Raw genomic sequence first — 27,997 nt, 5'->3', positions numbered from 1 at the left:
GGAAAAAGGAGCATTCTTATCTCCAAAGACAAAAGGACAGACAATAAGAGGAATCCTAACGAACTGGCTTGCTAAGTTTTCCCCAGTTTACTACCCTTACTTGGCTCATACCCTTTCGTCCTATAACATTTTCCCATGACTTTCCACTCCTCATCAAACCTAATATAAAAAACATTCAGATTTAACCATTTCTTAGTCTTCATTTCCTTAGCAAGGCTCCCATGTTACACGAAAGTTATTTTAAGTAAATTAATATGCTTTTCCCTTGTCAATCTGTCTTTTGTCAGTCCAACTTAAAGGACCCCAGCCAATGATCCTAGGAGACTAGCAGTGTCCCCTGCATTATCAAGGAGTATGATACACAAATTGAGGGCTAATAAGGTCACTGAAGCACAAGGACAGAGAATAAGGCTGAGAGCCAAAAATTTCAGCTCGATTCCTGATGAGCAAGTTCTAACAGCTCTCTGTGCTGTAGCAAGGTGGTAGTCAACAAAGTAGAGAGAAAATGAGCCGAGGTCTCAAACGCCAAATATGAATTCTTTCTTCGATGCCACCCAAGTGAGCTGCTAAAATCAGAAGGTAAGAACTAACAAATGTTGACGCTTCTTCAAATAAAAATATTTAGTAAACAATGCCATTTACTAAAAAGAGACCAACTTTCTATATGATAATTATAACCATCCCTTTCTGAAAACTGGTTATCTCAAAGCTTTGTATTTAATTATTGAAGCAGGTTCCTACAAAATTACCCAAATCACTCACATGTGTCTATGCCTAAAACCTCTCTCTCAGAAATGACATGAGAACAGTTTGACTAATTGGTAGAACCACAGAACAAATTCACTTTGATTTACCAAACTGTTAAGGTAAAGAGGCTTTAAAATTTTTTAAATGTATATATGTAAGAGAAAAATAATAGTAACATTTAGCTTAATATCTAAGAGAAAGCCGGAAAAAATTTCTATTTAAGCTAAATAGACAACAATTCATACACAAATGCTTTGAGGATTTAGAAAATGAAAATTCACCCTAAAGCCGAGCCAATTTACACCAATCACTCTTCTTTACACAAGTGTCACTAGACAGACTGATTTCATCATTCTGTCATTCAAATCCTTTACTATTTGCCAGATGCTAACAATACGCTGAATAAAGAAGTCTCGGGCCTTGTAGTTTACAGTCTAAGGGATGGGGCACTAATTTGAAATTATCACACACACACTTACCAATCAAGGTGCATAAACCTGCGTCCCCATCCACAAGAAGAGTGCTGCCCATAGATCTTAGGGGGATAGAAACAACAGGGCTATAAAATAAACTACATCTATGAGCCACAGAGGCAGTTTACTTTACACACAAACACATATTTTACGTGAAAGAGAAAATATCACAGAATCTCTCCCCAGAGAAATGAAAACCATAATGAACTTTAAAACAGCGGCAGGGGATATAAATGCTTCATTTTGGGGGGTCACAATATAGATACCCTAGAATTAAATAGGAACAGGCAGCCTATGAACTGTCAATTTAGATTCTTATTTAAAAAAAAACTGATTCAAAATAAAAACTTAAAGGGTATCAGGTTGCCTGATTCTACAAGAGACAAAAGGATTGTTAATTTTATAGCTAAGAAATGTATGTCAAGCAGATGATATCCACTAAGATATGTCAATTTATCCAGTCCTTTAATCTTTCAAAATTAAGACACTATAAAGAATATATTAGGAGGAATCTGCTCTACTAACTATCAGCTAACATCATACTTACTGGTAAAAGACTGAATACTTCTTCTTTAAGATCAGGAATAAGGTGAGGATGTCAACTCTCATCATTTCTGAGGTTCTAGACAGTGTAATATGGCAAGAAAAAGAAATTAAAGGCATACACACCAGAAAACAAGAAGTAAAACTGTCTTTTGTAGATGACATGATTCTGTATGCAGAAAGTCTAAAGACTCTCCAAACAACTACCAGAGTTATAAAAAAAAATCTTGAAAAGGACTCAAACAGACATTTATATACCCATATTCATAGCAGCATTATTCATAACAGCCAAAAGGTAGAAACAACCCAAGTGTCCTTGCACAGAGGAAAGGATAAACAAAATGTGGTAAGATACAATGGAATAGTATTCAGTCAAAAACAAATGAGATTCTCATATGTGCTATACAGCATGGATGGACCTTAAAAACAAACTAAGTGAAATACATCAAATACAAAAGGACGTACATGACTCCACTTATATAAGGTACCTAAAGGTAACTGCATAGAGACAGAAAGTAGAACAGAAGTTTCTAGGGGCTGGGAGGAGGAAGAAAAGGGGAGTTATTGTTTAATGGGTACAGAGTTTTTGTTGGGGGTGATGAAAAAGTTTTGGGTATAGATAGTGGTAAGAGTTACATAACACTGTGAATGTACTTAACACCAATGAATTGCATACTTTAAAATGGTTAAAGTGATACTGTTTTATATATTTACCACAGCAAAAACAATCAGTTGTGTTTCTATATACTAGCAATAGGCAATCTGAAAAAAAAATTAACAATTCCATTCATAATAGCATTAAATATTCTTAGAAATAAATAACAAGTGTTAGGCCTATATTCTGTAAGGTACAAAACATTGCTAAAAGCCATTGGATAACACCTAAGAAATGAAGATGTTCCATGTTTGCGGGTTAGAAGTCTCAACATATTGTTTAAATAGGAATTCTCCCAAAATGACCTTAGATTCAACACAATACCAATCAAAATGCTGGCAAGCTTTTTTGTAGAAAATTAAAAAGATTATTCTAAAATTATGGTAATTTAAAGGACCTAACTTAGCCAAAATAATTTTTAAAAGCAGGCAGATCACTGGGACAGAATACAGAGTTCAGAAATAGACCAACACATCTACAGACAACTGATTTTCAATGATGGTGTTAAGGTGATTCAATAGGCAAATGATATCTTTTCAACAAACAATGTTGGAATAGTTGGATACCTATATAAAGGAAAAAAGATGAGGCCTGTATCATACAGTATACACAAAAATCAATTCAGAATGGATTATAGACCTAAATGTAAAATCTAAAACCATAAAACTGCCCTGACCGGTGTGGCTCAGTTTGTTGGCCATTGTCCCACAAAGCAAAAGGTCACTGGTTCAATTCCTAGTCAGGGCACATGCCTGGGTTGCAGGTTCGGTCCCAATCAGGGTGTATACAAGAGTCAACCAATTGATATTTTTCTCTCCTTCTCTTCCTCCCTCCCTCCCCCCTCTCTAAATTTAAATACATAAAATATTTTAAAAATAAATAAAACTATAAAACTGCTAGAAGAAAACATAGGAGTACATTTTTTGTGGCCCTCAGTTAAAAAGTTGTAACCAAAAGCATACTCTACTTAAGAAGTAATAAACTGGACTATGTCAAAGTTAAAAATTATCTCTTTAAATTACATCATAAGGAAAATGGAAAGACAAGCCACAGACTAGGAGAAAATATTTGCAAATCATATATCTAAAAAAGGATTTGCATTCAAAATACAGAAAGAACTCCTACAACTTCATAAGAAAACAACCCAATTTAAAAATGGGCAAATGGCCCCGGTTGGCGTGGCTCAGTGGATTGTGCGCCAGACTGTGAAACAAAGGGTCACCAGTTCGATTTCCAGACAGGGCACATCCCTGGGTTGCAGCCACATTCCCAGTAGAGGCCGCACACGAGGCAACCATACCTTGATATTTCTCTCCCTCTCTTTCTCCCTCTCTTCTCCTCTCTCTAAAAATAAAGAAATAAAATTTTAAATAAATAAAAATGGGCAAATGATCTAAATAGACCTTTCACCAAAGTATAGATACAAATAGCTAATAAACACATGAAAAGATGCTCAACATCACTAGTCATGGGGAAATGCAAACTAAAACCATAATGAGATAGCACAACCACTAAAATGGCAATAATCACAAAGACTGATAATGCCAAGTATCAGCAAAGATGTACAGAAACTAAACATACATTACTCGTGGGAACATATCATATAAATGCTTTGGAAAAGATTGCCATTTTCTTATAAAGTTAAAACATAAACTTAACACTTTCCTAGATATCTGCCCACACAAAGACTTAAGCATCACTGTTCATATCATTATTTTTCAAAATAGCCACACTGGAAACAATCCAAATGTCCATCAATTGATCAGTGAAAAGTGGTACAGCCACACAATGAAATGCCATTTAGCGATTAAAAGGAAAAATTATGGATACAAGAAAGAACCTCAAGCATTAGCTAAGACAGCAATTTTCAACCTTTTTCAGCTCATGGCACACATAAACTAATTACTAAAATTCTGTGGCACACCAAAAAATATATATATTTTCTTGATCTCAAGAAAAATGGGTATAATTTTGGTTCATTCACACCGAACGGCTATTGTTGGGTTGGCTATTGTCATTCTTTAATTTGACAATCTAAGGAAAAGTACGTCAGTGCTTCTGATTAAACAGTCAAGTACTGCATGTTCTATTTATTTTATTTTTAGAGAGAGGGGAAGAGGGGGAGAAAGGGAGGGAGAGAAACATTGATGTGAGAGGGAAACATCCATCAGTTGCCTCTCACACACCCCTCAACCAGGGACCTGGCCGCAACCCAGGCATGTGCCCTGACTGGGAATCAAACCTGGGAACTTTCAGTTCACAGGCTGACATTCAAACCACTGAGCCACACCAACCAGGGCTGCTACTGCATGTTTTAAATGGTGTGGCTCAGCTGGTTGGGTGTTGCGCAAAACCAAAAGCTGCCAGTTAGATTCCTGGTCAGGATGCGGGTTTGGTCTCAGGTCAGGACATGTAAGAGAGGCAACCAACAGATGTTTCTCTCTTACATCAGTGTTTCTCTCTCTCCCTCCCTTCTCTCCCCCTCCCCTCCTCCCCTCCTCCCCTTCCCTCCTCTTCTCCCCTCATCTCCTCTCTTCTCCTCTCCTCTCCCTTCCTCCCACTCTAAAAATCAATAAAAATTTAAAGCGAGAAAATATCTTATTAAAAAAGTTTTAACTTCGAATAAAAGACGTTAAGTACAAAAACAAACAAAAAAACCAAGCCACAGACCAGAAAACCAAGTAATAGACCAGAAGATATTTGCAACACATATGCTATAAAAGGATTATAATGAATATATTATAAAGAACTTTCACAAATCAGTAAGAAAAGCCTATGAGACTCCAACAGAAAAATGGTATGCTGAAAGCGGAAAAAAAGAAGGAAAAATGGGGAACGGTAAAACATAGGTGACACTTTACAAAAAAGGAAATCCAAATGGACTACAACCATATTAAAAGATACTCAATCTCACTAATATCCAAGGAAATGCAAATTAAAACAACAGATACCATTTCACAACTACCAAACTAACAAAAGTTTAATGTATGACATACTACATATAGTAACGATTCAGCAAACATGAATTAATACAACCAGTTTTGAAAGCAATTTGGGAATATCTGGTAAAGTTCATACACTTTTTGAGCAATTTTGCTGATGGGATGTGCCCTAGAGAAATGACCATACATGTGCATAATTAAGGATGTTCACTCCAGCAAAAAAGGAAGCATTAATAGGGGAATGGGTAAACTGTGGTACATGCATACAATGAAGTACTACACAGAAGTTAAAATGAAATCAACTAGAAAATCTACATTTATCAGACTGGTTAAAACTCACAGTAGAGTGAAAAAAGCAGGTTGCAGAACAGTACCTACTCTTACTACCATTTATATTAAGTTTATAAACATACAAAACAATACTATCTATTGTGTGTTGATATACAATTGACACTAGTGAACAATATATAGCAAAAGTATTTAAAAATGAAGGGGAGTTATGAACAGCAAAGTGTAGGCAGAAGTTACCTCTGTGATGGGAGAGAAGGAACGAAGGACAATGAATACAGAAGAGGTATAAAAGGGTCTACACTTTTATCTACAATGTTTATTTCTTTAAAAAATATCTACAAAAAATTCTGCAAAATGCTAGCATTTATTAAATTGGGCAGTGTGTACAATTCTCTCAATGCTCTTCCATAAGCTTGGGAAAAAAAATTTTTAAACAGGCCTCTTTTTGGAACCTTTATTTGTAAAACTACTCTACGAATGTCTCTCTGGTGCCTACCTCACTCAGTGTGACAGACACCGTCAAGAATTTAGGCACAGCCCTGGCCGGTAGCTCAGGTGGTTAGAGTACTGTCCGTATAAATCAAGGATGTAGGTTTAATCTCCAGTAAGGACACAGAAGAAGAAGCAACCACACTGAATGCATAAACAAGTGGAACAAAAATCGATGTGTGTGTGTCTCTCTCTAAAACCAATGGGGAAAAAAAAGGAATTTAGATAGAAAAATGCTCCTTTGTCCTAACAAGGTATTTCTCAAACAATGCTGCCTGAGGCACTGAAATCTCTGGCTATGTGGAGACCAGTAATGTCTTTATCAACCGGCACAATCAATGTGCCATCCCCTCGCACATCAATGTAGTTTTAAAATCTTTTAAGTTACAGCTAAATTACTTCCCTGAGTCATTCTTAAGTTTCATCGCACTCTTTATGCAAAGTACTACCCAGTAAGTAAAATCCCTGAAATTCCATCTCTTTCTAGTGTTAACCTAAGTTTCCCTCCCCACCCTCCATTTTCCAGCCCCACACGCCCACAGAGGACTCAGGATGAGTCCTCCACTCAGGTGCGGTGTTTCTGGCTCTTCTAACCCAGGGCAGATTTATGTGACTCAGATAGGCCAAGGGGAACTAAGCATGCAACTCTGCTTCACCAGCAACCTAGGTTACGAGCTCCTCAGAGAACGAGGAAAATGACTTTTTATCTAAGCACAATGAGTACATTAAACAGAAAACGATACCCAGGAACAAGCGGTTCCAAAAACAGGAATTCAAATAAAAACTGGCTTTGCAGCACTCACTGTTCTGCAGACCCAATGGCAACCAGTCTGTTTTTCCTTCATTTTCTGGCTCGGTTAAAAGTACCTTTTACCAAGAATATACTTGTCCCTTCTCAAAATAACCATGGAGAACACACTACTCAAGTCCCATACTCTGAAGCATTACCCACTGGCTGTCAGTGTGTGTGTTCCCCTCTCTCTGTGCGGGCCTCAGAGTATACACGGGTCTCTGTGGGGTGTCTCTGTGTACAAGGAGAGAACTGTGGGTCTCTCTGTGGGTGGGTGTCAGTGTGTGCGGGAAGGGTCTGGGTAGAGAAGTCCTGAGGGGTTCTGTTGTATGCGTGGAATCTCTCTGTGTGTCTGTCTTTGTACATCTGCACCTGTCTGTGTTTCTTTGTCTCTGCGTCCATCAAGTATGCTTTTTACAAGTCTTACGGTAAGTTTCATTATAAATTTCTACCCTTCTACAAAACCTTAAAATGGTTTTATTCTCTCTCTACTCTGAGGTTTCATAAAAGAGAAGCAAAATAAGACCACCTGCTAAGCTAATATTATTTACCAATAAGTAAAAATTGAGGTTCTAATGGATATAAATTAGTCCAGAACCACAACTACCTGAGACTATACATTTCTAACAAGCTCCTAGGTCATGCCAAAACTTCCAGTATGAACCAGTTTGAGTAGCAAGGATCTAAAGCAGGGGTGTCAAACTCATTTTCACTGGGGGCCACATCAGCCTTGAGGTTGCCTTCAAAGGGCTGAATGTAATTTCAACTCCTTAACAGTTAAGTGAGAGCTTGGTGCTGTTACTGGGTAGAAACAAGGTGCTGGGCTGGATAAAACAAGGTGGAGGGCCTTGTGTTTGCCACCTGTGATCTAAAAGATTACAAACTTAATTTCTTCTAACTATTGTATAAGTATAGTCCCTCCCTCCCTCTCTCTCCCCCCTGCCTCTCCCTCTCTAAAATCAATAAATAAAAAATTTTAATATTAATAAAAATAAACAACAATAGTATAGACTTTGGAAATCAATTCAGCAGTTAAAAGGAGATATATATATATATATATGTACTAATATGTAAAAAGCTCCAAGCATATTCTTAAGTAAAAAAAGCAATCTGTAAAATAATATATAGTATGCTTTTATTTATGTATAAATTATAAAACTATAAATTTCTCTATGTGCAAACATATGTGAAGTCAGAGAAAAAAGTCAAGAAAGACAAATTGAGAGTAAAACTCACCTCTGGGAAGGGAGACTGGCTGAGAGCCAAGGATGTACTGTTTTCCTAGACTGAATTATTTTACAAACAATATCTGAGTTACTTGTGCAGTTAAAAAAATTTTGATCAGAATTAAAGTGACCAGAGAGGGGGGAGAAGGGGACAATGGTGGAAAGAAGGGGAAGAGACTAGACAAAGAACATGTATGAATGCCCCACGGACATGGACAGCAGTGTGGGAATTGACTGTGGGAGTGGGGGGTGGGTGGAGATGGGCTAAGGGAAAAAAACTGTGACAACTGTAATAAAATAACAATAAAAAATGATTTAAAAAGAAGAATATCCAGTTGTTCCAACACACACAAAAAATTCTTTTAACAAAAGAAAAAATAACAAATACAATTTTACTGATACGAAGAAAATAAGGAGAACACTATTTGCAGATTGGACAAGGCGATAAAAAATTCTATTTTGGGCCTGTTAGCTTTGCAGCCCAACTGCAAGCAGGCAGTGTACACACACAGCACTGGCCGGCACACAGAAGAAAGGTCTCGGCTAAAGAACACATCCGGGCAGTTGCTGGTACGTAGGTGAAACTCAAAGGCACAGGAATGGGAGAACCAAGATGGCGGCGTAGGTAGACACACTGTGCCTCCTCGCACAACCAGAACTGACGGAAAATTGAACGGCAAGGAAGTCCGACACCAAGGAAATAAAAAATAAACATTCATCCAGACCGGTAGGAGGGGTGGAGACGGGCAGCTGGGGCGGAGAGGACTCAAGTTGCCATGGCGGGACTGAGACTGGCGGAGTGTGGTACAAATGGCGCAGGCAGTCTGACCACTAGCAGACCCTGTGGCCCCACATTTGCGCAGATAAACCCAGAGGGCCGGACTCAGAGTGGCGGACAGTGGGGCAGGCAGAGCAGCGGGTAGCACCCCGCGGCCCCACACTCGCACACAGATAGACCGGACGCACGGCAGGGAGCAAAGCAGACTGCGCATCCCAGGGCTCCAGCGGGGGGGGGGGGGGGTAGCCTCAAACCTCTGATTGAAAACACCCGTGGGGATTGAGGCAGCAGCAGGAGAAACCCCCAGCCTCACAGGAGAGGTCATTGGAGAGACCCACAGGGGCCTAGAGTGTGCACAAACCCACCCACTCGGGAGCCAGCACCAGAGGGGCCCAATTTGATTATGGGTAGCAGAGGGAGTGACTGAAATCCGGAGGAGAGTGAAGCGGGCGCCACTGCTCCCTCTCGGACCCTCCCCAACGTACAGCATCACAGCACAGCGACCAGCGTTACCCCGCCCCCGGTGAACACCTAAGGCTCCGCGCCTTTAAGTAACAGACTCGCCAAGACTAAAAAAAAAAAAAAATGGCCCACATGACAGAACACTTCAAAGCTCCAGAAAAAATACAACTAAGTGAGGAAGAGATAGCCAACCTATCAGATGCACAGTTCAAAACACTGGTTATTAAGATGCTCACAGAATTGGTTGAATCTGTTCGAAAACCAGATGAAAAAATGAAGCCTATGCTAAGAGAAACAAAGGAAAATGTACAGGGAACCAATAGTGATGCGAAGGAAACTGGGACTCAAATCAATGGTGTGGACCAGAAGGAAGAAACAAACATCCAACCAGAAAAGAATGAAGAAACAAGAATTCGGAAAAATGAGGAGAGGCTTAGGAACCTCCAGGACGCCTTGAAACGTTCCAACATCCGAATTATAGGGGTGCCAGGAGGAGAAGAGGAAGAGCAAGAAATGGAAAACTTATTTGAACAAATAATGAAGAAGAACTTCCCCAGTCTGGCAAAGGAAATAGACTTCCAGGAAGTCCAGGAAGCTCAGAGAGTCCCAAAGAAGCTGGACCCAAGGAGGAACACCATAATGTTCCATAATGCTGGAACCAAGGCACATCATAATTACATTAGCCAAGATGAAACAGAAAGAGAGAATCTTAGAAGCAGCAAGAGAAAAGGACACAGTTACCTACAAAGGGGTTCCCATAAGACTGTCAGCTGATTTCTCAAAAGAGACCTTACAGGCAAGAAGGGACTGGCAAGAAGGGACTGGCAAGTCACGAAAGGCAAGAGCCTACATCCAAGATTACTGTATCCAGCAAAGCTATCATTTAGAATGAAAGGGAAGATAAAGTGCTTCTCAGATAAGGTCAAGTTAAAGGAGTTCATCACCACCAAGCCATTATTACATGAAATATTAAAGGGAGTTACCTAAGAAAAAGAAGATCAAAAATAGGAACAGTAAAAATGACAGCAAACTCACAGTTATTAACGACCACACCTAAAACAAAAACAAGAGCAAACTAGGAAAACAACTAGAACAGAAACAGAACCACAGAAATGGAGATCACATGGAGGGTTATCAATAGGGGATTGGGAGGGGGAGAGAGGGGGGAAAGGTACAGAGAATAAATAGCATAAATGATAGGTGGAAAATAGATAGGGGGAGGGTAAGAATAGTGTAGGAAATGTAGAAGCCAAAGAACTTATAAGTATGACCCATGGACATGAACTATAGGAGGGGAATGTGGGAGGGAGGGGGTGGGCAGGATGGAGTTGAGTGAAGGGGCAGAAATGGGACAACTGTAATAGCATAATCAATAAATATATCAAAAAAAAAAAGGCACAGGAATGGTGTGCATGGCTTAGGGAGAAAACACAGTGGGAAGAGCAGAGGGCCCAGAATCACGGAGAAAGGGTCAACAAAGAAGAGTGAGAAGGAGCAGCCAGAGAAATAAGAGGAAAGCAGTGGAAAAAAGAGGAAAAAAACAGAGAGAGAAAAGAGTAAAGAACAGTGTCCTGGAAGCCAAGAAAGGAAGCTGCTTTGGTAAGAAGTAGGTGTCAGATGACGTCAAGAGGTCTGCCGTGATGAGGACTGAAAACCTGATGGCCACGTTTCCCAACATGATGGGCACTACCAACTTTATGAAGAGGGCTTTGTAGGGTCAGAGTATAAGAGTAGGAGTAGGTTAAAGAGTTCATGGGGAAAAGTGTGCATAGCACGTATTGGAAACTCCTTTAAGAAGCTTAACTGTGGAAGGATTAGAAAGACAGGAGTAGCAGAAAGGAAATATGGGGGTCAAAGGACAGGGTTTTCAAAATGGAAGAGGTGAGAGCAAGTGTGAATACTGCAGGAAAGATTCTAGCGGAAAGAGGAAATAACCAAAGGAAGACATTCTTTAGAAAGACAAGACAGCCCTGGCCAGGTAGCTCAGCTGGTTAGAGCATCGTTCCAATACCCCAAGGCTACAGGTTTGCCTGGTCAAGGCACGTACAAGCAGCAACCAATGGATGCATAAATAAGTGGAACAACAGAATTGATGTTTCTCTCTCTCTCTGTAAAGAAGAATCAATTTTAAAAAAGAGAGAGAGAATGTGATTAGAGCACCTGTGGAGAGACTGGTCTTTGCTAAAATAAAGCAGGGGTCCCCAACCTCCCCACTCTGGGTCTGAGGACTCCACTCACATTACTGCCTGAGCTCCGTCTCCTGTCTCCCCACCCCCACACCCCTCCCCCCATCCGTGGAAAAACTGTCTTCCATGAAACTGGTCCCTGGTGCAAAAAAAGTTGGGGACCGCTGAAATAAAGGACATGCCCTCTACCCTAACAGGTGGGATGTAGGTAGGTTTGTAGATTTGGGAGGTACAAAGATGAAGAGATTCCCTTTGGTAGCTTCTGTTTTTATAATAAAGTACAAAGCATATCACTGGTTTTAAAAAAAAGAACACAGGAGACTCGACTTGGGGTGGTAAACACAAAATACAATATACAGATCATGTGTTACAGAACTGTACACCTAAAATCTATATAACTTTATTAACCAGTATCACCCCAATAAACTTAAAAAAAGAAAATAAACAAAACAAAAATGAAAACACAAGATATTAGAAATAGAGACAGTATGAAATAGTCATTTCTAGTGAGTGGGAAAGTGAACTTACTAGAGAAATGTATAACATCGCTAGGCATACTGATTATGCATACGAGGTTGATGATTATGAATTTGATATGCCTGGTTTTCTGATTTTCTCTAGCAACTGTCATCCCCATGGATGCAGACAACTAAAGAGGCAGATGGTTAGGTTCAACCAGTGTGCCACTCAGAGTTCCACAAACAGCAGAAGGCAGCTCTGGCTGAATCAAACAGAAAACGCATATACAGATAGGATGTGAGGTAGCTTTCAGAGCAAACAGCCTGCTTCAGGGCTACACAGCTAAAAACACCACCCAAAATCACATACAAAATGGGCTTTGGAAAGATCTGTTTGCTAATGCCAAGCAGGAGATGCTGCAGCTTAGGCTGCACCGTTTCGGTTCTCGATACCAGGTGCTACACTAACAGCACCACCACTGTTGGCCATGGATCATGCTGCTAGAGGCTGACACTACATGGGAATTTGCTGATAACGGAGGGGCAACTTGTAGACCTTGAGATCCAAAAGGCTGCAGGGGGTCTCGACAGCGGCCTAGGTGCAGTAGCTTAAGCAGATTTCACAGAGGACTTTGGTCAGAGAGGCAGGGGGCTGGCAGTGTGGCAAAGCCTCCCACTGTTGCCGCAGGCAGTGTTGCATCTTGCTAATCCTACAGGCATCACAGATTGGCAAAGCCTTGGGCAAGTTCATTACTCTTTTTGAAACTATGTTTTCTTGTCTGTAAAATAATAATATTCATCTGATAAAGTTGTTCCAAGTAAATGAGATGAAATAGACAGATAGCTGTCTGGCAGAGGCTAGGTATTCAGTAAACGGTGGCCATAAGTGAAGAGTTATAACTGAAGCCAAGAGAAGAGTTTCCAAGAAAATGTAGTCAACAATATCTAATCTTTTAGACTGATCAGAAGGGTTCACATTGGAACAATGCAGGAGATTAAGTTTGTAGGGAAGATGAAGCTGGTTTTAGTCTCAGGTTACTTAACTTCCAATGACAGTTTTGCAGTACTCAGAAAGGCTTTAAGGAAAAACCTGATTTATCGTCAGAAATTCCACTAGCAGCTCTAAAACTTCTGTACCCTTCCTTAACATAGGTTCTAAGCTAAGAAAAACTAGGTGCCCCAAACAGATACATTTCCACTTGAAAAAGAGAATAGGAAATCACCAGCTATTAATGCAATGCCCAAGAAGGAAAATGGTTCATTGAATTGTTGCAGAATATAGTTGGGGAAGTGGGGGACTGAAATGTCTTAAATTATTTAATTCAATCAAAATAGTTTTAGGCTTAGAACTGTTACAGAAGAAATTTCAGTCCACCACATTCTCCTCTGCTCACTCAGGTCTCAGCAAATCTCAGGCCATAGGTCATTCAGACTATAAAAAGCTCCTAGAAATTCCACAGAAACCTGATCAAGCTTACTGAACCTCGCATTGGGTAAATGGAATTTCAGTTCCTCTAATTGTGCATAGCACCTGAACACAGTGGCAGGGCAGCAGACCATGGCAACTGCCAGATTGTTCTCTCACCCACCTCAGTTGTGCCCCTCTGAATAATTTAAACAAGAACCACTGGAGAGAAATTGCAAACTCTTTATAAACTCAACTTGACCAGACTCTGAAAAAAGATGCCAAAAAATCCCCTGTTTTTCCTTTCATTGTGGGGAAGGGGGATACTTTCAAGAAAATGATACAGTAAAGAAACTTACTCTCTCTTTTTTTTTTCATGAACTATCCATTTCTTGAATTAACTGGACCCAAGTTTTTTCTCAGAACATCAAGTACTCAATTGTAACCTCCTAAAACAGCTCTTAATGTTCGACCTCTCCCAATCAGGTCCAAGGAGAAGAGAATTCACAAATTATAATATAAAAAAAGGGCTGCTTTCTCAGAAGTTTCCTAACATATTCACATAAATACATGGTAAGACCATTAAACAAGCTCAATAAGTAACAAGAAACTACCTGTTAGTGAAATAAAAACATCCACAAAAATACACAGGTTAAGATTCTATCTGAGTTTTGACCATAGAAATACTTCAATTGAAAAGCAACTGAGTTTGGGCTTTGGAGTCAAGCAGATTAGAGTTCTGTCAGCTCCACCACTTTCCTAAATGTATAACCTTGAGACAAATTCCTTCATTTCCTCACCCTTCAATAAAACCAAGATAACCTTACCTACCTATGACAGCTCTTAAAAGGATTAAATACAATAGTATATGCAAAGCTCTAATACAATGCCTGTTACACAGCGGGAATATATAACAGTATGCTTCCCCTTCTAACTTGCAAAAAGTTTAATTAGAGATTCATAAAGAAGGTGGGACTTAAAGAACAGGGAAAATTATTAGCTGGACAGGAAAAGGAAGCATATTCCTTAGGTATTCCATATTTATTTATAATTAAAAAAATAAGAATAAATCGCTCAGATTAATAGTAAATTACTAATGAGAAAATGCATTACTGATCTTAAAATGCTTTTCTCTAAATAAGATGCTCTTCTTCCTCTTTTCTAATTTTACAAGTCTTTGAGGTTCTACATTTGCACAGTTTTTTCCCTATCCTCTCCCTAAAGCCCTGATGCAGACCCTTACCTGGTTTTCAGATAACCTAAGGCTTAAACCAGACACATGCACCGTAGAATTCTTAAGTATTTGCAAAGAGTTCTGGGTGAAGACCAGAACCAAGCATCCAGGAAGTTAGAAAGAATCTGTATGGCATAATGAAAAGGACATGGGCTTTGGAGATGGGCAACGGTTTAAGACCAAAAAAGGTTTAATTCCAACCTCTGCCACTTTCTAGATGTATAACCGTGGGCAAGGACTTTACCTCTTTGGACCGCATTTCCTCATTTGTAAAGTGGAGATAATGCCACCTGTATCTCAATATGTTGTTGTCAGGATTAGAAAAAACGCCTACAACAATTCTTGGCTTATACAATAAAGGCCAATTAATGCTAATTATTATTAAGGTTAATATGCCAATTGCCTTACTGACCTTTTTGCAAGGCTGTACTTTCCTAACTGGCAAAGGGGTCACACTGCTACCACATTCCCATGCCTAGATCCAAAAAATTCCATTTAAATAACCCATAATTAACCAAGTCAAGAGCTGAAAGAATTCAGGCAAGAAAGCATTAACATGGCTCAACTCATTCTCCGGTGACAGCAACAAAGCCAGTGCAAAGTGGATATCTTTCCTGAAAAAAAAAAATCTGCTTGAACACGTTCATTACTGAGACTAACATAAGCACAAACCAGCTGCGGTTCTTTGCTCACAGCCTTACTTGTCAGAAAGTTTTAACTGTTCTGAAATAAGTCTTCTTCTGCCTTGTTTTCCCTTCTGTGCTGTGACATTCCTATAACCCCATTTTCAAGCACACAGGGAAGAAATCCTCTCAACTTACCACTCCATTCACTGGAACTTCTCTTTCCATTTCACAAATCACTGCTTATAGAGGGTTTTGGTTTGTTGGATTCACCTAATGTAAGCTTATAAAGAAAAACATTATATATAAATGTATCAGAGCCACAATGACAAGGTCCTCAGAGCATCAAAAATTACACGATGTAACTTGTGTCAAAGGTAAGATGTGACTGAGTAACCTGCATACCATACGTTCATTCTTGCTAACTACCGCACTTGGGAATTCTGGCTTTCGTAACAAGTTTCTTTCCCTTGTGTGGCTGAGCAGAGTATCAGAACTAAGAAAAATGAAGACAGATACATGAATGGAGGAAGGGAAACCATCAATGGAAATGTGACAAGATAAATAAATGTGTATGTGACAGTTATAAAATTAAAGCAACAGTCACCAATTACACAGCTAAAGGCAGCTATCTCAATCCCTAAGTATCCCCAGTCTCTCCCTACACTATATAAAAGCAGAAGGGAGTCAATCAAGGTCAGAATGATTAACTAAACAATCTAAGAATCAAGAAAGGCTCAACATATCAGTATCACACTGTCATACCTTGGTGAGGTGACTTTCATCATGAGGAGAGAAGCGCAGTCTCATGCACTTATTTTAACTTAACCAATTCAGTATCAAGAAAGTTAAAGCCTCTGTCCCCAGAAAGTAGCTTGGCAATGCCTTGAAGTTGTGTCATACAGCTGAATCCTTGCCCAGAGTTGTACCTGCCTAACATCCAGCACAGGAATTATTTTTTTGGTAGCAATGAACGTTGTAAGGCAAGCTCAGCCCTGTCTTCCATAGCCCTGAGGTGCTGAGTAAATCTAGACTCATGGAACCTACATTGTAATGTTGGAAAAACAGTAAGATGGTGGTTTGGCAACAAAAAAATGGTCAAGAAGCATACCTAGAATTAAGAAAAAGATTGATATGCTGGCCTGTGTTTTTTAAACTTCTTAATATAGAAGCTATTGAATTGTGTGTACCTTTCAGAGGAGGTCGTGGTAGCATGCACTTAGGCTAAAAATGGGAGGAGGAATAAAATAAATTCTTAATAACAATAGCTATTATTTTTCAAGCCACTACTACATGTGCCAAGTTCAATGCTAAAGCCCTCACCAACTATTTCTAATCCTCAATCAAATTAGTGTCCTCATTTTATAGAAGAGGAAACTAAGATTCAGAGAATTTGGAAATTACCCAAAAGCTACTTAGTTGGGGGTACCAGGACTCAAATCAGGTCTGCCTGACAGTGAATCCTCTGTTCCAAAAACAATTTGTTAAACACTCCCACCTTCAAGAGATCCAATCAAATTACAGATTTTACACAAAAAGATCCTTAATTACAAGGCAAGATTTGGCCAAAGTTATGAAGCAAATGAACTAGTCAGAAACGTGTTTTAGATTTCCAGGCTCATGTTTAGGTACCTTTCCTCCTGTAATTCCTCCCAGGTAAGTTTCATACTGCCAACAACAAGGACACAGCCCTAAAGCATAATTAAACATATTCCTTCAGTCTTGCCTCTGACATCATTTGCTAATCACCCATATTTGCATAATTAGAATAAAAGGGCCGTCTGCTTTATACCTTAATCATGAGGTTATTACAACAAAATGCTGGATCCAAGATTCCAGTTCAGCCGAGTTCTGTGGTGAAACCAATGCGGACTTCCCATCACTTCAGTGTTCTGATAAAGAATTAAAAACCATGCACAACAACAAAAAAACATAAATCACTGTGTTCGTGTTGTACTTCAGAAATTACAGCCATATCCTTTTCCACACAATCCACATCTCTGTCTTTTCCCTTGTTCGACCTTTTTTCTCTATGCTGATTTAGCTTTAGGAGAGGAGAGACACACTTTGCACCACCATGGTAATACGGAAGTATTCTACATCTTGGCACACTCACTCCCCAGTGCTCCAAGGCTACTGTCTCGTCAAAACTATCTGAAAGAAGCTGACAGCTGGGACCGAAAGACCCACAATGACAGCCACTCCCAAGGTAGAAGCGTTCTTCCTAACATTTCAGGTCCTACTAAAAGGAATTAATAAAACGATCACTCTCCATACACAATCTAATGATCCTGGTGGCCAACTATTGAGCCGAGAAGACAAACCTCTTACAAGAGTGAAGAGAATCTCTCCATCACCCTTCTACAGTCAGAGAACATGCAGGGATATTTGCAGAAGAGTGAAGGGCACGGCATCAGCACTGCCCTATGGAAACGGCTGACCACAAAAAGGCATAATAAAGTCATCATCTGCACAGAAACCGAAGCACTGAGGATTTCAATGGGAGCTAACTACTGCTTACTCCTAACTACAAACAGAAAAGGTCTTTCCATCCTTACTGCTGGGTGAACTCTCATAAACGGTACGGTTTTTCTGGACCATCGGGGTCTTCTCCCCGGAGAGTCTGAAAAACAACACGAGAGTATTTTGGGGGTGCAGGGAGGGGCAGTATTAGGTGCCTCTCCTCTCCCTACCCATTCCAAGTAGTAGTGGAGAGCGCTACCTCCATGTTATTCATAGCGAAGTACCGCCGAGCCGGCTGGAGTCTTCGATCCCCAGCACTGGGGACCGGGTGGAGGCATTTTTTGAGAGTGGGTTAAGAGGAAAGGGGTCTTTCTGCTTCCGAGATCAGAAGGGGGGCGTGGAGGGTGGTGCTGCGGTGCCGCGAGCATCTGTGTGCGGTTCCCCCCCCCTCCCTCCCTCTCTCTCCACGAGAGGCAGCCCGGCGCCAATACCTTCTTGACTGTGCGCGGCGCCTCGGTCACGGTGCCGTCGGGGCTCAGCAGGGCCTCGCCGCCGTCGCGGTGCCGCTGGTGCTGGTGATGTGGGTCACTCCGCTTCATGGCCGACGCTTGAGGCACCTTCCCGGCGGCAGGGCTGAGAGCAGCAGCGGCGGCGGCAGCGGGCCCCGAGCCCGGGCCAGGGGCTGGGGGCCGCTCCGCCGTGGGAGCTGGAGCTTCGGGGTCCCCGCCGCCCGCCGGAGGAGCCATGGAGCTCACAGCCGCCGTGCTCAGTCCCCGTTGCGGCTCCGCCTCGGAGGGGCTCAGGTCCTTCAGGTCCACTTCAGGTACTTTCGCGGCAGCCGCTGCTGACACGACCTGCACCGACATCACCGACTCCGCTGCAACCGCCGGCTGTGACTCCAGCTCCAGTTCGGCCCCTCCTCCTGCCTCCTTCCCTCTTCCCTCCCCCATTCCTCCACTCCTCCCCTCCATCGCCTCCGCTCCCACCCCCTGCCTCCGCCCGCCTGCCCGCCTGCCCCAGCTCCCACCCCTGCCCCCGCCCTGCTGGGCTCCGGCGCGAGGCACCACGGGACCTGTAGTGCGCTTGCTCCCTGCCGCACGCAAGGAAAAGACCAGGGGACCTCAGTCCCCGACCTACACTGCGCGTCTCCGGGGGCGGGGCCCGCGATGCCCCCTGGGAGTGGTAGTTTCCATCGCCTTTCCTGGGGCATGTGGGGTCCTGTAGGGGCAGGTGGAGGTCTACGGCCCACGATGAACAGAAAGTATAAGTGACACAATGGAGGGAGGAGGAAGAGAAAGTCTCCAGAGGAATTATGGTTTCCGTAGAAGGAAAGCCAAAAACCTTAGGGAGGGGAAGGTGGGGGAGGAATGACCCTAAAAGCGTGAATTTCCTCCGTGTGTGCACGTTTGCGATCACGTGAGCAGGCATTTAAAGGAGAAGCGGCGGCCTCACGTGAGAAGAGCTCCTTTCTCACGTTTAAAGTTAGTTGGTTTAGCTGCTTGTGTGAAATCGGTATTCTGACAACTTTCTGAATTTAAATGACATTGTTTTTAGAAGTAATAGAGTTCCTGCTGTGCCAGTTTCTGGCCCATTCTGAATCTGGAAGTTTAAAATTAGTCCCACAAGAAATTACATATTATTAGGTTGAAATTTGAAGGCTGTGCAACTTTGTGTTTCTTTAAACGAGGCCAAATCTGTGACTTCTTAATTCTACTATGGAAATAATCTGAGAATAAGATGAATCTATCAGCCATGGCTATTGTGGGACAGTGGATTGAGGGCCGGCCTGCGAACCACATGTTCGATTCCCAGTCAGGGGACCCCAGTGGGGGGCAGGTGAGAGGCAACCACACATTCATGTTTCTCTCCCTCTCCTTCTCCCTCCCTTCTCCTCTCTAAAAATAAATAAATAAATAAATCTTAAAAAAAAAAGAAAAAATAAATCTATCAGCATAGAGCAGGGGTGTCAAACTCATTTTAACCAGAGGTACATCAGCCTCACGGTTGCCTTCAAAGGGCCAAATGTAATTTGAGGACTGTAGAAATGTAACTACTCCTTAACAGTTAAGTGAGTGGTCGGCGCTGCCACAGGGTAGAAATAAGGTGCCAGGCCGGATAAAACAAGGAGGGCCGGATTCGGCCCAAGGGCCTTGTGTTTGCCCTGTGGCACAGAGGAATGTTAAGTACAGTATGAATACTGATTTCTAAGGTCTCATTCTATAAAGATATATCATTTCCAAATAACAGTAAAGGGAACTTGAATGAGTTACCAATTTTGTCTTGTACTATGAGTCTCGGAGATAGCCAGCTAAAAACTGGTATCTGACAGGACAGAATGATGTTTGCAGGATGTCATATTGTAGTGACCGTACTGAGAGAGATTCTCGCACTCTGGGTGTTACATGGTCACATCCTGCTCATTTAAGACAGAACACTGGTCCAACAGAAAGAGTGGCAACTGGAAAGTTATCTCATTCCATGTTCGGAGATAAAGGGTTAACCATTCCTTCCATTATTTTCTGCAGATAAATCCCCTTTTCAGATTGGAATCCGATGGCAGTTACATGAAGGTATTTTTCCAAGCCGCTGCAGAAGAGGATGCTGAAGGCCCTCAGAGCATAATGCAACATAAGGACTCTTCTGCTCACCAATTCTGGGGCACTTCCAAAATATGCCCAACAATCCATTTTTATTTCTGTCCAGGAGGCTGGATGCCAAGGGTCAGATATAATAAGCACAGGTACACACAGGCAGCAAGGTTATCGTCAACATGTTCTGAATATTGAAAATGGCAGACATAGTGAGGCCAGCAAAGTCCCAGCCACAGCGCCCACCCTTCTGAATTTAGTGGGTATAAGCACAAATACATATATGGCGGGTTTATTTTTAACAACAAAAAAGTATCTGAAACTACTTTAATGTCCGATAGGAAGGGAATGGTTACAAACTTTGTTTGCTAAGAATTTTTTTTAATCCTCACATGAGGATAAATTTATTGATTTTTTTTTTGAGATAGAGGAAGGGGAATGGGGAGAGAGAGAAAGATCCACGTCAGAAAGACATCGATTGGTTGCCTCCTGTATGCGCCATGACCAGGGATCAAACCCACAATCTAGGATGTGCCTTGACCAGGAATCGAACCCATAACCTTTTTATGTATGGGGGTAACGCTCCAACCAACTGAACCACCCAGCCAGGGCTCCAAGAATTTTTTTTTAATGATAGAGGGAAATGAAAGCTTTTGTTAACCTAATAAACTAAAAATAGCAGGAAATAAAATTGCATATTCCATGAGATTTTAACTATGTAAATAATACTTGAAAAAACCAAAATACATTAAGATGCAGTTGACTCTGGTTGATAGATTATGAAATACTTTATGCCTTCTCTAGTCTCAGAGAAACTGAGGTAAAGGGGATCTTGTAGTTTATGGTTGCTCAGAGAGTAATAGCCCTGACAATTCCAGAAGGCCACTGGACATCTAGTCTTTGAAGTCACTATTTTTCCCCTGGCAAGAAGGACAGGGGGAGCTCCATCTGTCCTACAGAATCCCACCCGCCTTGATCTCCTTCCCTGTGCTACCACTATCTTGGAAATCTGTTCATTTGTGGAGTTGTCCTACCCTGAATGGAGTCTTGTACCCTGGTCTTCAAATTTGTGCCTGATGCTATGGAGGGGCAGGCATCTGAGCGCAGCCATTTCTACAAATCCCACAAGTACCAGACACCATGGCTTCTTAAGCTTTCTCTTCACACTCTGGCTCTCAGAATTTCCTTCCTGTTATAAAGAACCAGCCCAGAGCTTCATCCTCCAGCTGTCGGGGCAGAGATTAGCAGCTCTATAACTGATTTCTTTCTTCTCTCTAATGCACAAGGGAGCTGCTGTACAGCCACCTGGCATGCGTTGGAGCTCATAGGCAGCAGCTGCCTACCTGGACTGCCACTAGAATTGATTACTAAGAGGATGAATTAATTCTTAAGTGGGATGTGGTTACAAAACATAAGAAGTTGGAGCACTGGGAAGAAACTGATATTCATCCTTTATTTATTCAGGCACTGTGCACTGGTTGGGGTCAAACATTGGGGCATACTCCTCAGCCATTCTGAACTCCATCCCTACCCAGTTGCTGGCTTCTGCCATCTTTTTTACTGAGGGGTATCAAGCACAGTTAAAGATGCAAATACCATACTGCAACAGGGTATTTAAGCATAAGTTTATGGACTATTTAGTGTATAAAATAATTTAGATCATAAGTCTTCTCTCACTCAGCTCATTCAGCTTCCAGACCCTGGCAGGCAAGAATGTATCTTTCATTCAGGAGGTTGAAAGAACTCTGAGATATCTGATCAGTCCAAGAGAGAAAACTGGAAGATACTAACTTGAAAGTTTCATAAGGAAATAGACCAGCTGCATCACCCTCGGTGAAGACCACACACATGTTCAGAGTTTCCAGAAAACCATTAATTTCATACTCAAGTACAAGCAGATGCACGAAGTCATCAGATATATGAAGAAAACTTTTAATATGAAATGAGACCAACGTAAGAAAGCAGAAAAAGAATAAATAATTTGGAGGAAACAGAGGCTATACACAAAGAAAAAAATAAAAAAAAACCCACAAAAAACCCTAATATCCTCAGAAACTAAAGATATTGTATTGGTGAAAGAATATCCTGTTTCAAGAAGTGAACATTCAGAAAACAAACGAGACCTTTAAAATGAAAGCATTCTAGACTATACTGCTTGAGCCTGAGTTGTGGCTTCTTAGCTTCCTCCCTGAACATGAGCTTCAGCACCCACTCCAGCTTCTCTGCAAACTACTGGACCCTGGGCTCTGTGCAGTTGGCCAGTCACCAGGTCCAGCCAGCCAGCAGTGTGGTCAGTGCCTATGCAGGCTCCAGGGGCTCAGGCTCCCAGATCTCCATGTCCTACTCCACAACATGCAGGGCAGCTGGTGATCTGGGGCAGGGACTTGGCTGCAGGGATGGCAGGGGGTCTGGCAGGCATAGGGGGCATCCAGAGGGAAAAGCAGATTGTGAAGTGCCTGAATGACAGCCTGGACTCCTGCCTGGAGAGGGTGAGAAGCTTAGAAGCTGATAATTGGAGACTGGAGAGCAAAATCCAGGAACACCTGGAAAGAAGGGACCACAGGTCAGAGACTGGGGGCATTATTTCAAGACCACTGAGGAACTGAGGGCTCGAATCTTTGCAATTTCTGTGGACAATGCCCACATTGTTCTGCAGACTGACAATGCCCATCCTCCTGCTGATGACTTCAGAGTCAAGTATGAAACAAAGCTGGCCATGTGCCAGTCTGTGGAGAGTGACATAAATGGGCTCCAAAAGGTCACTGATGACATCAACATCACTCAGCTACAGCTGGGGACAGAGACTGAGGCTCTCAAGGAGGAGCTGGTCTTCATGAAGAAGAACCATGAAGATGAAGTAAATGGTCTACAAAACCAGATTGCCAGCTCTGGGTTGACCATGGAGTTGGATGCCCCCAAATCTCAGGACCTCAGCAAGATCATGTGGACATCCAGGCCCAGGACGATGAGATGGCTCAGAAGAACTGAGAAGAGCAAGACAAGTACTGGTACCCGCAGACCGACGAGAGCATCAGTGGTCATCTGACAGACTGCTGAGATGGGAGCTGCTGAGATGACACAGAGCTAAGATGTACAGTCATTCCTTAGAGGTCAACCTGGACTCGTTGAGAAATCTGCAGGCCAGTTTGGAGAAGAGCCTGAGAGAGGTGGAGATGCGCTGTCCAGATTGATGGAACAGCTTAATGGGATCCTGCTGCACCTGGAGTCAGAGCTGGGCCAGACCTGGGCAGAGGGACAGCACCAGGCCCAGGATAGGAGGCCCTGCTGAACATCAAGGTCAAGCTGGAGGCCGAGGGGGCCACCTACTGCTGTGAACTGCAGGAAGGGAGGACTTACTTCAATCTTGGTCATGCTCTAGACAGCAGCCACTCCATACAATCCATCCACAGACCAACACCCACAGGATTATGGGCAGCAAAGTCGTGTCTGAGGTCAACAACACCACAGTTCTGAGGTGTCAAAGGCAGCAGAAGTGGGGCACCCCTTGGGGCAGGAGGCCAATAAAAAGTTCAGAGATCAAAAAAGAGTAATAAAATAAAAGTAAAGCATTCTAGCAGAAAATTTCTTAAGCTCTATAAACAAAATTAAAAAGTCAAAAATAGAAAAGATGCATTTTATCTTTTCTCAGGTTGTTGAATGGTGACTTGTTTTTGTGGTTTTTATATTTGTGACTGATGCATGTTATAACATGATAGATGTAATTCATTGTGTAGCTAGGTTTTCTGGAAAAGTTGGTCTTTTAGGAATTGTTTTTTAGATCTTCATTAAGTTTTTCTTTCAATTTCCAAAAAGAAAGAAAAGAAAAGGGGGAAGAAAGAGAGAAAAAGTGAATTAGAGGGCCGGTACAGGAAGTTCAACATCTGAATAATATATGAGTGCCAGAAAGAGGTAAGAAAAAAAGGGGGGGGTAGTCAAAGAAATAATTTTAAAATTTCTACAGATCGAAAGATGAAAATATCTGGGATGAAAGGGGTCATCAGATGCTGAACCTAATACATGCAAATAGACCTATAATAACACATGGTGTACAAAATTTCAAAATTTTGGGACAAAGACATAGTCCTTCAAATGTCTAGAGTGGGTCAAGAAAACATTTTTACAAAAGCTCAAGAGTCAGAAAGGTATTGAACTTCTTAAAATTAGTTCTGGAAGCCAGAAGTGAATGCCTCCAAATACTACAGACCCTCTGTTTGCCTTCTGCAGAAAATAAACTGACAGTCAGCCAGGGTTGGGCAGGGCAGTCATCCAAATGCGCAGAGGTAGGTAGGGGATCAGGGATCGATGCTCCCGCTTTTATCTCTACCCTCTGAAGTACCTGCTGCCTTCAATTAGAGCCTTTCAGTGGTGCTGCAATATACATTTTCCTAACTGTTGACTAAGATTTTAACTTTTTCACATCTGCTAAATTTCCATTTATCATTTTTCTTTCTGGCTTTCAAAGCAGTTACTGTGAGCTCCTCCCTGCTCCACCTCTTTTTGTCCTCCCTTGTGGGGAAAGAATGAAAAAGAGCTAAATCCTTATCCTCTATATTGGGAAGTAGATTTATGGTTGTGAGAAGGCAAAATAATTTTTTCTTGTATTATTATTTATTAATTATTATTTTCCATAAGAACAACTATAAACCTACTTTTACCCCACATTGTATATAAAAGTATAATAAGGGTCTAGAAGGAAACCCACTGAACTCAAACAGTTTTTTTGTCAAGGAAGTAGAAGGTGGGAGGGAAAATGGGACAGGGTATTGGTCAAAGAGGACTTTAGCTGTATCTGTTACACTTTAGTTTTTTAAAATAGGGTGGAAGCAAATATGATAAAATGATTTTAAAAGTTGTTATGGGAATGAGTGTTTAGGTTGTTCTTTGTACTTTTTCATATATCTCTTAACTTCTTACATTAAAAAGAAGTCCTGGCTGGGGTGGCTCAGTGGATTGGGTGGGCTCAGTGGCCCACCCAAAAGACCCCCGGTTCAATTCCCAGTTAGGACACATGCCTGGGTTGCGGGCTAGGTCTCCACCTGAGGGCATGCGAGAGGCAATCACACATTGATGTTGCTCTCCCTCTCTTTTTCCCTCCTTTCCCACCTCTCTAAAAATAAATAAAAAAAATATTTTTAGACTTCTGGCCAAGATGGAGGCGTAGGTAGATACACTGCACCTCTTCGCACAATCAAAAGAAGGACAACAACAAATTTAAAAACAAAAAACAACCAGAACTGCTAGAAAATGGAACTGTATGAAAGTCCAACAACCAAGGTAGTTAAAGAAGAAACATTCATCCATACCGGTAGGAAGGGCGGAGACAGGTAGCGGGGAGGAGAGGACTCCTGGCAAGGTGGTGGCTGGTGGAGCAGGTGGTCCCACATTTGCATCCAGATAAATCAGGAGGAACAGCTGGGGAGTGAGACAAACTGCGCAACCCTGGGTTCCAGAGCAGGGAAATAAAGCTTCAAAGCCTCTGACTGAAAAAACCTGTGGGGGTTGAGGGGGTGGGAGAAACTCCCAGCTTCACAGGAGAGTTCGTTGGAGAGACCCACAGGGTCCTAGAACACACACAAACCCACCCACCCGGGAACCAGCACCAGAAGGGCCCAATTTCCTTGTGGGTAGCAGGGGAAGTGATTGAAAGCTGGCAGAGAGGAGAGCAAGTGGCATTGTTCCCTCTTGGACCCCTCCCCAACATATAGCATCACAGTACAGTGATGTGGGTTGCCCCGCCCAGGTGAACACCTAAGTCTCCGCCCCTTACTACCTAACAGGCGTGATGGGACAAAAAAACATGACCCAAATGAAAGAACAGATCAAAGCTCCAGAAAAAATACAACTAAGCAACGAAGAGATAGCCAACCTATCAGATGGAGAGTTCAAAACACTGGTAATCAGGATGTTCACAGAAACGGTTGAACATGGTCACGAATTAGAGGAAAAAATGAAGGCTATGGAAAGTGAAATAAAGGAAAATGTACAGGGAACCAACAGTGACAGGAAGGAAACTTAGACTCAAATCAGCAGTTTGGACCAGAAGGAAGAAAGAAACATCCAACCAGAACAGAATGAAGAAACAAGACTTCAAAAAAAAATGAGGAGAGGCTTAGGAACCACCAGGACAACTTTAAACATTCCAGCATCTGAATCATAGGGGTGCCAGAAGGAGAAGAGGAAGAGCAAGAAATTGAAAACTTACTTGAAAAAATAATGAAGGAGAACTTCCCCAATCTGGCAAAGGAAATTGACTTCCAGGAAGTCCAGGAAGCTCAGAGAGTCCCAAAGAAGCTGGACCCAAGGAGGAATACACCAAGGCACATCATAATTACATCACCCAACATTAAAGATAAGGAGAGAATCTTAAAAGCGGCCTGAGGAAAGGAGAGAGCTACCTACAAAGGAGTTCCCATAAGACTCATCAGCTGATTTCTCAAAAGAAACCTTGCAGGCAAGAAGGGGCTGGAAAGAAGTATTCAAATTCATGAAAAGCAGGGACCTACATCCAAGATTACTGTATCCAGCAAAGCTATCATTTAGAATGCAAGAGCAGATAAAGTGCTTCCCAGGGAAGGTAAAGTTAAAGTACCATGAAGCCCTTCATTATCATGAAGCCCTTATTATATGAAACATTAAAGGGACTTATCTAAGAAAATGATGACCAAAAATATGAACAGTAAAATGCCAACAAACTCACAGCTATTAACAACTGAATCTAAAATAACAAAAACAAACTAAGCAAAAACTAGAACAGGAACAGAATCCCAGAAATGAAGATCACATGGAGGGTTATCGAGGGTAAGTGGGAGGGGGAGAATGGGGGAAAAGGTACAGAGAATAAGTAGCATAAATGGTAGGTAGAAAATAGACAGGGGGCGGTTAAGAACAGTATAGGAAATGTAGAAGCCAAAGACCTAATATGTACGACCCATGAACATGAAGTAAAGGGGGGAGGAGGAATGCAGGTGATAGGGGGTGTGCAGGGCTGAGGGAATAAAGGTGGGGGGAAATGGGACAACTGTAATAGCATAATCAATAAGATATATTTTAAAATATTTTTAAAAAGAAAAAAAAAAGCTCAGGCAAAGTAAGGGACGGAGCAGTGGAGAAACTGCTTAAAAGTCGGGACCAACAGAAGCAGGCTGCACAACGTAGGAGGATGGACCACTGAATCTGACCTTGATTTTGACTGAGTTTGAGTGCTAAGAGCCTTCCAGAACAGTGAATGCGTGGAGACCTTTTTTCAGGGCAGCAGCTGGGCCACAGGGAGTCGCACAAACCAAGCTCTTCTTTGGACCCTGAGGTGTTTCTTCTGGGGTCCTAATTCAGTGGCTTTGGTAGGAAAGTGGCCTCTATGGCTCAGTCATAGGATCTGGTGCTCTTATGAAAATACGTTAAGATTTCTTGGGGAAGTGTGGTACTGGACCTCCAGCTTCGACATCCTTCTGTCTGCACTCACAAAAGGTGGGCCCACTGTGCCCTCTAGTGGCCAAAGAGTCTGTCAGCCTCCACAGCCAGACATAAAAAGGTAACATGTCTCTCAGCTTTTAAAAGCCCAGAATGAACTCCCCCTGCATACCATTCCCCCGCCCTTTACATAAAGATTCCCACTTGAAAAAAGGGATGGAAGGAATGTCCATGGAG

At 42.0% G+C, this 27,997-nt stretch overlaps 1 protein-coding gene and 1 pseudogene across 2 annotated transcripts in view; both read right to left on the bottom strand.

The window, feature by feature from the left end:
- Nucleotides 1-18,698, bottom strand: part of AHCYL2 (adenosylhomocysteinase like 2) — a 143,765-nt gene extending 125,067 nt beyond the window's left edge. For both annotated transcript variants that reach the window (XM_053926342.2, XM_024554959.4), the window contains exon 1: nucleotides 18,257-18,698. In XM_053926342.2, coding sequence (XP_053782317.1) covers nucleotides 18,257-18,631 — 375 coding nt within the window. In that variant the 5' untranslated portion in view covers nucleotides 18,632-18,698. The remainder of the gene's footprint in view (nucleotides 1-18,256) is intronic.
- Nucleotides 18,699-20,236: 1,538 nt separating this feature from the next.
- LOC112299832 (protein kish-A pseudogene) lies at nucleotides 20,237-20,564 on the bottom strand (annotated as a pseudogene).
- Nucleotides 20,565-27,997: the final 7,433 nt, after the last annotated feature.

This window comes from Desmodus rotundus, chromosome 6, assembly GCF_022682495.2.
Source record: "Desmodus rotundus isolate HL8 chromosome 6, HLdesRot8A.1, whole genome shotgun sequence".
Lineage (NCBI taxonomy): Eukaryota > Metazoa > Chordata > Mammalia > Chiroptera > Phyllostomidae > Desmodus > Desmodus rotundus.
The sequence above is the reverse complement of the archived record's forward strand: the minus strand, read 5'-3'. Positions and strand labels throughout refer to the sequence as shown.